Here is a 12,015-nt window from a genome sequence, read left to right on the forward strand (position 1 = left end):
TCGTTACTTGCCATTTGTTGTCTATTAAGCTTAATTGTGATTTAGAGTGTGTTTTAGAGTTTTGAAAATGGTTTAACAAGTACACATATAGTTAAAAAAAACCGGTTCCAACGGTCAAAAACGATTATATAGCCGTTGGAACCGGTTTCTAACGGCTATTTAGTTTAAAATTAAAAAAAAAACGGTGGAACCGGTTTTTACTTAAAACCCGGTCCCGGTTCCTACCGGAACCGGTTCCACTAAGTTCTCATTTTGGTTCATCGGGTCGGGTACGGAACCGACCCGGTTCCTGACTGGAACCGGTCACACTTTGTACCCGGTATGAAAAAACCGGTTCCGAACCAGTTCCGGGTTTTAAGAATAACCGATTTTGTGCACCTCTAGCTGAAACAAATAGGTTTTTCAACTCTCTAATTCTTACCTCGAGGCTTGTTTTTAAGAGTTTTTGAAAAACGTTCAGTTTAGGTTTTGGAATTTTAGTTTTTCGGTTTGAGTACAAATTGGGCTTAAAAAAATTCGAGTAAAATAAATTAGTCTTATATAAAGAATTTGATCCTAAAACTTTGGACCTGACTCTTGTTAATTAATAATTTATTATTTTATATTTTAGCTAAAAGCTGTGTTACACAACTTATTAAAACATTATAAATCACTCAACATTTAAAATTACAATTTCTGTTCGTTTCAGTTTTTTCCAGATTTAATACATGCAAAACTGAAACCAAACCAAAATCCGGCTTTTACGAGTTTTGCTTGGGTTCAATTATTGTGGTTATGGTTTTACGCATTTCAAAGATACGCTCGGTATGGCAACAAAAAACTTTTGCACCGAAAACCACACACCATTTAAAGGGTCGCACAACAAACATCTGCAACTATTGTCACTATAGATGAGTCAATCTGAACATTTGTTCTAGTTTTGCTTCAACTTTAATGGCAATCCTTAAAATACCTATTTCTAACATGAATCAAGAAGAGAACAAAAAGAACATCAAATCACAACTAATGATTGTCCTCTGATTGCTCCAGTTTCTTCTTCAAAGCAGTCATTTCTTTCTCTTGCTGCTTTTTCAAGTACCTCTGCGCGGTTGAATTCACGATCTTGACGAAAAAGTTTAACAGCATTAACCATACGATAGTGTTCCAAACCGAAGCAAACGATAGGTCCCATGACTTAACCTGAAAAAACAAAAATTCAAAAACTAAGTGTTATAGATTGTAAAACGGGTGGGCTGAGTAATGGGACATATACAAGGACCCGGAAACATATTTTTTTTAATTAATAAGTAAACTCTTGTTTCTTGTTTAGTTAAATCCTTTAGCATGATCTTTTTTGACAAACTTAACTCAAATCAACTAGGAGTGTTAATCATGTCGGGTCGGTGATTGACGGCTCAATAGCTGAGCCCAAACGCGACCCACATATATATTCGTGTAAAAAGATCAAACTTTGAATGTTTTTAACACTTTCTAAATAACCCCCATCTAAAACCTATATATTATCAATTTTATATTATTATATGTGTCGTGCTAATGGGTTGTTATATTAGCTGACCCAGTATCTAACTACTTTCAGGCTGTCTCAGGAATGACGTTCTCTTAAAATCAACTAAGTTACAAATTGAACCAAGTTTCTATTCTTTCAAGTGTCATATAAAGTTAAATTTCATATCTCAAGTTCTCAACTTTCTTAATGAATTAAAAGAGTGATTGATTTACTTTTCTATCATACTCAGTTTGCATCTTCAAACAAATCACCGCTCCAACATAAATCCCAAATAAAATAAGAACAAGTAAAACGACTATGCTTCCAAAATACGAGAAATTTTCAACAAAAGATGCCAAAAAGAATGTTATTTTCTTGCATGGGCATCGTTTGTTGAACAAGGACAATGATTAGTTTGGACTAAAAAGCTAAGCATGAAAATTTAAAAAGTTGACTAAAAGTAATAAGAAAAAGGGGAACCGCATGAAAAACTGACCTTAATGTTTGATGTGGCGGGCAAAGGGGCGGCCATGTATTTCTCCTTCATTGCATGCAGTTTAGCAATAATGTTTGGCAGTGCAGAAGCCACCCCCGGAATGAAGCTAAGCATCCATATTAACTCGTTTTCTATCCAGTCTAGAAGTTGATTGTTGCACACCGAGATGATGAATACCGTCTGCATAAAGGCATCTTTAATAATAATTTTTATCTAAATAATCACTTTTAATGTTTTGAGAAAACAGATTCTGATGCTATGATTATTTCAGAGTTGCATACACTGTTACGAATAACAGGTATATCATATCAGCGGCCGCGGATATGGTTGTCCAATGACAAAATAAAATTAACTATTTACCCTTTCAAGTTCTACTCAACTTTTTATTTCTAAAAATGTCTTCTTGATTCATTTATTTAGTAACTTAAATATTATAAATTTGTCAAAGCAGTCAAACATCTGCTTATTACATAAACAGCTTTGAATGCATCAAATCAGCTGCTACAGATATGATTGTCCAACGGTATAATAAAGTTGCTTATTTACCCTTCAAAATTCTACTCCACTTTTTTGTCAAATTCTTGAAAGGGTAAAGAAATTACTTATTCACCTTTTCAAAAACACAGTCAAATATCAAATTATTACAGCTTTAACTAGCATAAGCATATCCAAACTCTATTTTCCTATGATTATTTCAGATTTACATAAACAGTTTTTAATTATAGGTATCAAAACAGCTGCAACAGGTAAGATTGTTCAATGGTAAATTAAAATTACTTATTTACCCTTTCAAGTTCTACACCTTCTTTTGTCAAATTCTTTAAAGGGTGAATAAATTTACTTACCCCTTAAAGAATTTGACAATACAGTCAAACCTCTAGTTATTTCAGCATAACCATATCTAAAATCTATTTCATACAGCCAATTATTCAAGTTATTATATCAAATAATCTCTCAAAATGCAAAAAGCCATATACCCCTATACTAAATATAGTATTTAAAACAATCTTGAATGTTTAGAGAGAGAAAACATGAGCACACCTGAATGTGAGTTTTCACAATTGCCTTCCCGATTAGGGTTGCGAGAAAAAACTCCCAAAATGGAATTCCAAACTGCCCACACATTATGCCAGCAAGGTCAAATAGAGGATTTGGCACCTACATATATAAATAAAGGTCAAACATACATGAAATATACGGTATTAGAAACCGACAACCTTCAAAAAATGCAAAAAATGAGTAAGCATGGATATAAGAAGAAAACCAACCGAAGCAAGAATTAGAATAGTGAAGAAGTTCAAATACTGTGCATGTGAGAGTAACCAACGCTTCATATAATTCAACTTAGAAGCAACTCCATTATCCTCCGTTGAGGTTGCAGCCAGTTCTTCTGCAGCATCTATTTTCTTACCTGAGATACTTGCTGCAAAAAGGAATAACTGGTTAAAAAACAAACAATAGTAATTCTGACTTCTAATAAGTCTTTCATGAGGTTAACAATTAATAACTACATTAGCAACTGCCATTCAAACTGTCCAAACATGGCAACTTAAGGTTTTAAATTGTATAAATTAAATTTAATAAACTAGACTAAATAGTAATGGGCCTCGATATTTAAATGAAAATATAAAAAGATGTAAGCTAACAAGCATAAATGAACAAACGAGACATGTTTTCATGTTCGTTTGTTTGACTAAAGGAACAAAAATACTTGTTCATGGCCGTTCGTTCGTTTATTCAATAAATGAACATAAACGAACTTCTAGCTGAACAGCTCACTGAATGTTTGGTTAATTTACAGCCTGTGGTCACATCTTTATAAAACACATTATCTGTTTTCAATAAAAAGTAGAACCTGAGAGAATGTTTGGTAACATAAAAAATCTGTAGACAAAAAAGATTTTATTTTAAACCACCATATAAAAAACAGAGGGTATATATGACATTTGACCAGTTTAAAGATTCAAGAAACTAACTGAACAACACACAAAAAAAAATATAGAAAAGTAGAAATATTAGAAGTATAACAAACCTGCTCTTGAAATAAAATATGGCGGGAGCTCCCCTAAGGCGGTTCCGAGGCCCCAAAGAATCGCTTCTACTTGTACTTTTGGCAATATGCTAGTAAGCGGAACCTGAATACCATGGGGAGTTGAAAACAATGCCGGACCAAACTCTGAACAAGCCTTTTTAAGCCACGAAGGGCTTCGGTTTAACTGTATCGTATCATAGATAGCACTCTTAATATCCACTCGACCACACTGCATTGCTTTTATTGTGAAGAACGCGATATGTGGACCCAGATAAAGAACAAAGGTGTGCAGCCCACTTCCTGATCAATAACAAAAAATAAGTGAAGAAAATATTAGTTGCCATGTTTAACATGACTTCAAGGTCAGTGAAATTGGGACCGCAAAAACGAAAGGACCTACAAAATATTTAGGTCTACTATATACACAGCTCCATGGAGGGTACATATGTATAACTGGGTTATATACACAAACATAAGAAGAAAACAAACAAAAAAGGCAAGTCATGCATTAATGTTGATACTAGATGGTGTAATTTCATTCCAGCTGACACACACAAATAGAGGCACGTTCATTTAAGACCCAAAGATTATGTTGAAAACTGCAAGAACCGCATAATGCATTTGTACCTATTGCTGTATATGAAGTACATCTGACAGTTATGTAACCTACAATACCTCTAATCATGTTTTATGCACAATGTACAAGCGCGTTATGCTGTTCTCAACATAATCTTGCATGAATCATGACTTTCAGTAGCATTATTTATTACAGAAGCATGTAGAAGCTTGATGATTCCTATTTCTTAGGACTCCAAAGAGTTATATTTCTATGAAATCCAATAAAGTAGCCATAAAAATGGTTATCGGAACCAACTTTTCTCGACAAACATAAAGAAACAAAAACCCAATTTTGAGCCTAATTGATCATTAAAGATCCTTTAATGGCAGTTATATTATATTGGAATAAGTTGAAATATTTGGGTCGCCTCAAATCTTCTTAACCTAGTTTTCAGCTAATCATGTATTCAGGTGACAAAAAAAAGCTTGTGAGCCGGGAGAGAGGTATAGATAAAACGCTTGCTTATTAACTGAGCTCACCAAGACCAATAGAAGACGCAACACCAAGGGCCACCCACCACAATACAAACCTTGCATATGCTAGAAGCTCTTCAACATGCTGCAGAAACAGATGGGTCACATATTCGTCATTAGCAGCGACAGAAACTTACTAAATCATTTTAAAGAAAAATACAATGTAGCATCGCTCGAAAATTTTGAAGGACTTATTGGCATGATGGTCATTGCCAATAATATGAAGGAAATCAGCCTACAATGAATCAGTAACAACAGAATTCAATAATGTACAATGACATACTTTATATGCTCAAGGGAAAAGCGATATTAAACATCAGCATATCAAATCATTGATTCCTAACAGGATTGCAAAAAATAAGCGAATAAACAGAAATATGAAGTACCTTTCCACGAGGACCATTTGAAGAGAGAAACCAGACAGCCCCTGCAACTGTGACTACGGCTAGAAGCATAAGCCAGACCCCATGTGTGAAAAGATAAACAAGTGATTTCTTTATATATTTAGCAATGGCCAAAATAAAAAGCTTCAATGTTTGAAACGGCTGTGATGTTAGAGTCAGACTCTCGAGCTCTTGTTTATGCTTCTCACGCAGTTCTGTTAACATGAAAAACAAAAATTAGTCTGGGAAAACAACCTCTCCATCATTACGAAATGACAAAAGTCAAAGAAACTAAGTCGGAAATTAATACTTAACTAGAAGCACAAAACATATAAACAACATCCACTAAAAAAGATAGCCATGTAAAAAAATCTTAATAGCCGTTTTTCATTAACATTAAAACTGCTAACATATAAACTAGACACGAGTGATGATCCACTTTTAGAAGTCAGCGATTTGCACATGTGATATATTATACTTTTACATTTATTCTTACATGGAAGACAGCCTAACATGACAATACCACAGCCTCATTATTTTTTGTGATTATTCATTTTGAAATTTGAAAGATTTTACCATCCCAAACTAGTTTAGTAAAGCAACAAACTGCAACTCATAACAAATCAATGATTTCAGATTCAACAACCAAGTACTGCAATATGAAAATGATTCAATGCCCCGTGGGACCACAACTCCACTTATAAAGTTATCCAACAGATTCATTCCACTTTTCATTATATAAAGACAATTTTGTTTATTTTATTCAAATAGGTAGGTAAATCTTTTCTCAGTTTGAGCAAAACAAAAACTCGATCTAAAAAGGGAAAAAAAACTCGACTGAGTCTAAAAGGTGACAAGAATCACCATTTTGTCACGACTCCTGAGATGTAGGATAATAATACAGAAAACTCAATCCTCATGTTTCACAAATGCCCTAAGTTCCATAATGGTTAGTTTTGTATCTACAATCTACACATGTGAAGCTCAACCATATAACATTAACACCAGTTTGTAACACCAATGTAGCAGCAAACTACACTCCGATTTTGATAAATATACCAAATTCTTTTTAAAAAAAAAAAAATCCTGTTCACTACAAAACCAATTAAAACATACAAGTTACACAGCTTTATCAGGTGAGAAATGAATCAAATGATACCATTTTCATTTCTAGTAACCTTGATCTTATCTCAACTTCCATTCATAACAAAACGAGTCATAAATCAAACACTTGTTAATCAAATCAATCCAAACTCGAATCAATAAGTCTGCATTAACTCTCACTCAATCAGATCACAAAAACACATAAATCCGTGCGAACTGAGACATCGCAGTTCTTCATAAACAAAACCTAGCAGAATTAAAACCTATTAGAACATACAAATTACACAGCTGAGAAATGATACTATTTCCATTTCTAATAACTTGTATCTTATCACAACTTCCATTCATAATAACGCGACTAACATTTCAAACACTTGTTGAATTTATAGTAACTATCACAACTTCAAACGACAAACAAAACAAACACTTCCAAATCAAATCGATCCGACAGCATAATACTATTTCCATTTCTAGTAACTTGAAACGACTAACAAATCAAACAATTGTGAATCAAATGGATCCGAACAAGCATCAATCAGTAGACATTAACTAACAGTCAATCAGATCACAGAAACACGTAAGTAAATCCATCCGTACGAACCGCAGCTATTCATAAACCTAAACCTAATTCGTTTCGTTGAAATGAAACAACGAACCTGAGATCGATGACGACGACATATCGAACGAACGCCAGAGAAAACAATACAAGATGCACGAGTAATCGTAATCAATAGATCGTCGACTACTACGCTGACATCCGTGGATTCAACTGCTTATTTGACGTAAAGTAAAAGAAGATAATAACAGATAGATCGTTGAAGCAGTTATTATAATAATAATAATAATAACAGGAAGAAAGAAGATGTAATAATAAAACAGAGGTTGGTTAGTTATCTGGAAGAAGAAGAAGAAGAAGGTGTGCAGTGATAGGATTTGTGTTTGTTGTTTCTTGGTGGTTTGGTATTGGTAAATTGATAAAAAGTAATTAACACAAGAACAAGAAGAAAGTATACGGTGGTGGTAGTTGTGTAAACTAAACTAAAGATTTGGGAATTGGATTTTCATATTTTTGTTATTATTAGTCATATTAATTAATGTTTTTGTCTTCCCTAAGTTATTCCCCTTTGTTTCTTTTGACTAGTAATTAATATGGTAAAAACTATAAAATGTACGTTTTTTTTAAATGTCATATGATTGAGATTGTATTTAATTTGGTTTTTGATATTTATAGAAAAAAACATTTAACTTACTGAGTCACGAGTTGACTTGAGTGTTAAATTTGATATTTAAAAGTTATGAACCGAGGTAACTCGGCTTACACTTTTATGAGATTGAGATTATGTTGATTTAGCTAGGCTTGCTCGCTTGACAACCCTAAGGTTAGTATTGCGTCATGAAATAATTATGGTTAGAGAGAGTAAAATTATTTGATATTATAATTGTGTACATTTTTATCTGGTTATAGATTTTTGTTGTATATTGAAGTTAAACTCGTTTGACGTATGGAGCCTATTGACATGGGCTCGTATGTGAGTGACCCAAACTCATAAACACTAGGATGCAAGAAGCACAGGTACTTTTGCGATACACAACTCCTCGAAACTCAGTTGGTTCAACACAACTTGAGTAGACGTGGTCTTTAAACATTTAACACGTCAAATTCTCCCACCAACAAAAGATGCACGCTTCGTGCATTACTACTAGTTTGAAGAAGCACCTCGAAATAAAAGCTTTGGTTTAGCTTTTCAACTAAAGGGACCCTCATATAAGTACTGATCTCACTAATTACTCATACTGACATCATATGAGAATCTTAAAGCGTTATGTTCTATCCACATAAGAGATACTTTGCCATCATCCTAGACACCTTCCACCATTGAATATGCCTTCCACCAATCCACCATCGAACTTTTATTGTCGACAACCAAATTCTAACCTCACTTGAGTAGGTTGTGTGAACCAGATAAAATAGATAACCTCATGGCATTCTAGGAAAGAAAGATACTCTCCTACCATTATTGCTTAATCATAATTTAAGATTTTTTTGAATGAAAATTTACTTTCGATTCACTGATAGGAATAGGGTTTAGGAAGATCTGCCGATTGTGTGTATAGTGCAAATTATATGCAGGAATTTTAGAGAGAAATTAGGTAAACAAAATAAATCACACGTTTTATTTGATAGCGTGTCAAGGGTATTTATACCCATTGTCTTTGACAGTTAATTAACTGTAATTAATTTCTAACTGCCATATTAAACTAACTTAGGATAATAATAATATTGTTTGTGACATAATACTAATATAAATATTTAATTAAGTTATTTCAGCTAGTTGATGTCAATGTTTATATTCCAACATTCATAAAGTGTTTCCTGTTTCACACTGTATTATGTTCCATAATCGTTTTGTATCTACAGTTTTACACAAATCAAGCTCAAATCATATTAACATTAGCACCACTTTAATTGTCTCACCAATATTACTATGTGTAGTGAAGAAGCTACAAAATTTGGCGACTTGCATCATGTAGCGCCCAATCAGCAAAGAGTGGGTTTTTGTTTTAGAGGTGTAATGGTGTTGTAGCCCCATATATATATATATATATATATATATATATATATATATATATATATATATATATATATATCACACGCACAAACAATTATAATAATAATAAAACAAAAGTGATGAAGTGCGACAAGAACTCCCCACCCCCCCACCCCCCGGTATTTCGCCTCTTTGTCGCCGGGTATAATGGTGTTCATCAAATATGTAGCCCTAAAACTTCCAACTGCTCACCCCATTACGTAATATGGTAACTACCTCCACTTCCAAATAAATGTACCAATTTTTTTAATAAAAAAAATCAAGATCCTTTTAAACCATTATTACTACAACAACAAAGAACAACTCAAATACTTCTGAATTATTTCTTTTAACGGCAGTTTAATCTACTCATAGTATTACTACACTAATAGTAATCAATTAGTATGCATTAACCAATAGTCATTCAATAAAAAAAATTGTAAATTAGTACGGATTTACCTATCCAGTTTGCTATTAGATAAAGCCAAGCGGAAATAAAATCGGATTTGTTGAAAATCAAACAGACGAACCTGAAATCGACATGTCGAACGACTGAGATAACACGAGTTGCTAGTCGGATCGATCGAATGTCGTCTGCAATCGCATACTAAAATGCATTATTCATCATTGGATTAAACTGATAGAGTAAATTGGCAATGAATTACGAATCTGACACAATCGGTAGAGCAAGAAGAACAAACAGAGGTTTATGTGCTTTTTTGTTTGTTGGTGCTCTCGAAAATATAAAAAACATGAATAAGGTTGTTGGAATGAGTTCAGACATAGTAAAGACTTGCATTGATATTGCTGTTTGTTTTTGTGTGTGCTTCCACATTTATTTCTTTGTTTTCTTAAACCATTATTTCATATTTTATATTTTGTTATTTATAAATTTTATAAGTTATGCCATTGTCATCGAGTGGCATCGGACGAAAAGTAAAGATTTGGGCTGAAACCGAAGGTCTTAAGTAGTGTGCTTTCAGGCGAAGGGTTTTCCCTTGAACATAAAATAGCGGGCTTGGGCTATCCAGCGTTGTCTGTAATCGCGGGCGTATGGGCTCGCCTTTTGCCATTTGGTCACCCGGGGTAGCTTGACTTTATTCGTTAGTCCTTAAAAAACAATAAATTGTATAAGTGCGTTATAAAATTGTATAAGAGGCAGATAAAAGTTAAAACGGTGAGTTGGCTCTTGACATCACTCGAGTTTAAAACTAAGTCGGCTAAAACTCGAATGCTCGTATTAAAGATGATGAGCCAAAAATGGTTGCGGTTAAAACAAGCCATGTTGATGCGCTATCGACATTCCTAGTTTTAGGAATGTCATCCCAAAATGGTTGCGGTTAGAGACTAGCATAATAATTTGATGTTAATAACTTTGTATAAGTTTTATATAATAGTAAAAAATTTACCGTATATCTAGGAGTGATAATGAGACGAGCATTGGTGATCTCAGTCGCATAGCTGATTTTATAACTGTGTCTCATGTCCAACGCAATACCTGACGGTATCTGAATGGTAATTACCCAAAAAAAATATGCTCACTATTAAAAAACACATGTAGGGGGTTTTGAATACACTCCTTGCTATTTCAATGTTCTCTCTGTAACCCAATAGATTTCGAACGATAAAAAAGAGAAGTTAGTGAATTTAAGATTATCATATTATCCAAAAAACAAAGAAAACAAAAAAAAATGCTTACAAGTATAGTTCGGGTAAAAAGGGATATGCATGTTTTGAGTAATCAGGTCAAATATCACCTAAACTCATACACGTCACATACCTGCAAAAGTTGTTAAACTAAGACCATGCCCGGATACATATATCTTTTCTTGGTTGTCCGTTAGGTATTGTTGTGCATGTAGAGCCCATTGACATAGAGCGGTTTTGCAAGGCCATATGCGGCGTTTTTTTTAACTTTCCATAAACGTTATTTTAAGTGTTTTTGAGTTTTAAGCATGTGTACACTTAGCATTTGTTTGGTAATGTGTGTCAATTTCTCATGTATACTTAAGGCGAAGATGCATCGATGGGTCACAATTCACAAAGAAGTTAATCCGTCAAAGTCTATTAAAGAAGTGAAATTGTTAGTTGTAGTCAGCAATGGACAACATTAACGAAAGGTGCATGCATTTCACACTAGAGGCTACACACTTAACGACAAGGTGATATATAGGGCCGACCGACTATACGGTAAAGTGAATATACCAGCGTTTTAGGACCAAAAAATTACAGGGGCCATGTTCTTTTTCATTTTTTTAAAAATTAATAATAATGTTTTTAAAGAATGCAAAGATTGGGACATATCAAATAAAGTTTTTTATAATTAATTTTTTTTGTTCTCAAAAAAAAAAAGAAAAGAAAAAGAAAGAAAGAAACAATAAAGTATCAAAAATTACCATTCTACAGCCATGTTCACTATCTTAAAAGGAATTTTCATGGATTAAATCTTGTAGTTTTTATAACAAAAGTTACATGTTCAACTTTCATAGATTTAAAGAACTGGTTATAAAGTTGAGTGTTGTTTTGTTCACAAGTTTTCAAGAATTGAAATCAATTTTGTTCAAAAGGTTGTTTGTTTTTGTCTTAATATGAGTCATTATGCGGTCAGACTTAAGAATGTTTGTTTTTATCAAAAATCACATCTTAATGGTTGAAATTTTACTACCTTGTAAGCTATTTAGAAAGTAAGAACCAAATTTATGCAGACTTATCATTACATGTGACTGTATCGACTACCTTGTGGGCTGTTTAGAAAGTAGGAAATCAAATTTATGCAGAAAAATTGTTACATGCCATTTTATTGACTACCTTGAGGGCTATTTGGAAGGTAAGAA

At 33.4% G+C, this 12,015-nt stretch overlaps 1 protein-coding gene across 3 annotated transcripts; it reads right to left on the reverse strand.

Moving 5' to 3' along the window:
- Positions 1-809: 809 nt before the first annotated feature.
- Positions 810-9,911, reverse strand: LOC143604894 (vacuole membrane protein KMS1-like). Of its 3 annotated transcripts, none has more exons than XM_077081230.1 (8): positions 9,712-9,911; positions 5,493-5,704; positions 5,113-5,191; positions 4,015-4,314; positions 3,251-3,405; positions 3,024-3,140; positions 1,983-2,162; positions 810-1,179 (listed from the first exon to the last, which is right to left on the reverse strand). In XM_077081230.1, the coding sequence occupies exons 1-8, from the start codon at positions 9,722-9,724 to the stop codon at positions 1,003-1,005; spliced, it is 1,233 nt and encodes a 410-aa protein (XP_076937345.1). In that variant the 5' UTR covers positions 9,725-9,911; the 3' UTR covers positions 810-1,002. The 3 variants fall into 3 exon arrangements, with proteins under 3 accessions (XP_076937345.1, XP_076937344.1, XP_076937343.1); XM_077081229.1 differs by lacking the exon at positions 9,712-9,911 and adding an exon at positions 7,250-7,435; XM_077081228.1 differs by lacking the exon at positions 9,712-9,911 and adding an exon at positions 7,250-7,435 and having other exon boundaries at positions 5,104-5,191.
- Positions 9,912-12,015: the final 2,104 nt, after the last annotated feature.

Source organism: Bidens hawaiensis, unplaced genomic scaffold, assembly GCF_021521415.1.
Source record: "Bidens hawaiensis isolate Kalapana, Puna unplaced genomic scaffold, B.hawaiensis_p1.1 tig00067248_1, whole genome shotgun sequence".
Classification (NCBI taxonomy): domain Eukaryota; kingdom Viridiplantae; phylum Streptophyta; class Magnoliopsida; order Asterales; family Asteraceae; genus Bidens; species Bidens hawaiensis.

Coding starts and splice junctions, on each gene's coding strand:
- LOC143604894 (XM_077081228.1), bottom strand. CDS start 7,271: ATGTCGTCGTCATCGATCTCAG. Junction 5,192..5,492: donor CAAATGGTCCTCGTGGAAAG/GTACTTCATATT, acceptor CTGTTTCTGCAG/CATGTTGAAGAGCTTCTAGC. Junction 2,163..3,023: donor TTGTGAAAACTCACATTCAG/GTGTGCTCATGT, acceptor GCCTTTATGCAG/ACGGTATTCATCATCTCGGT.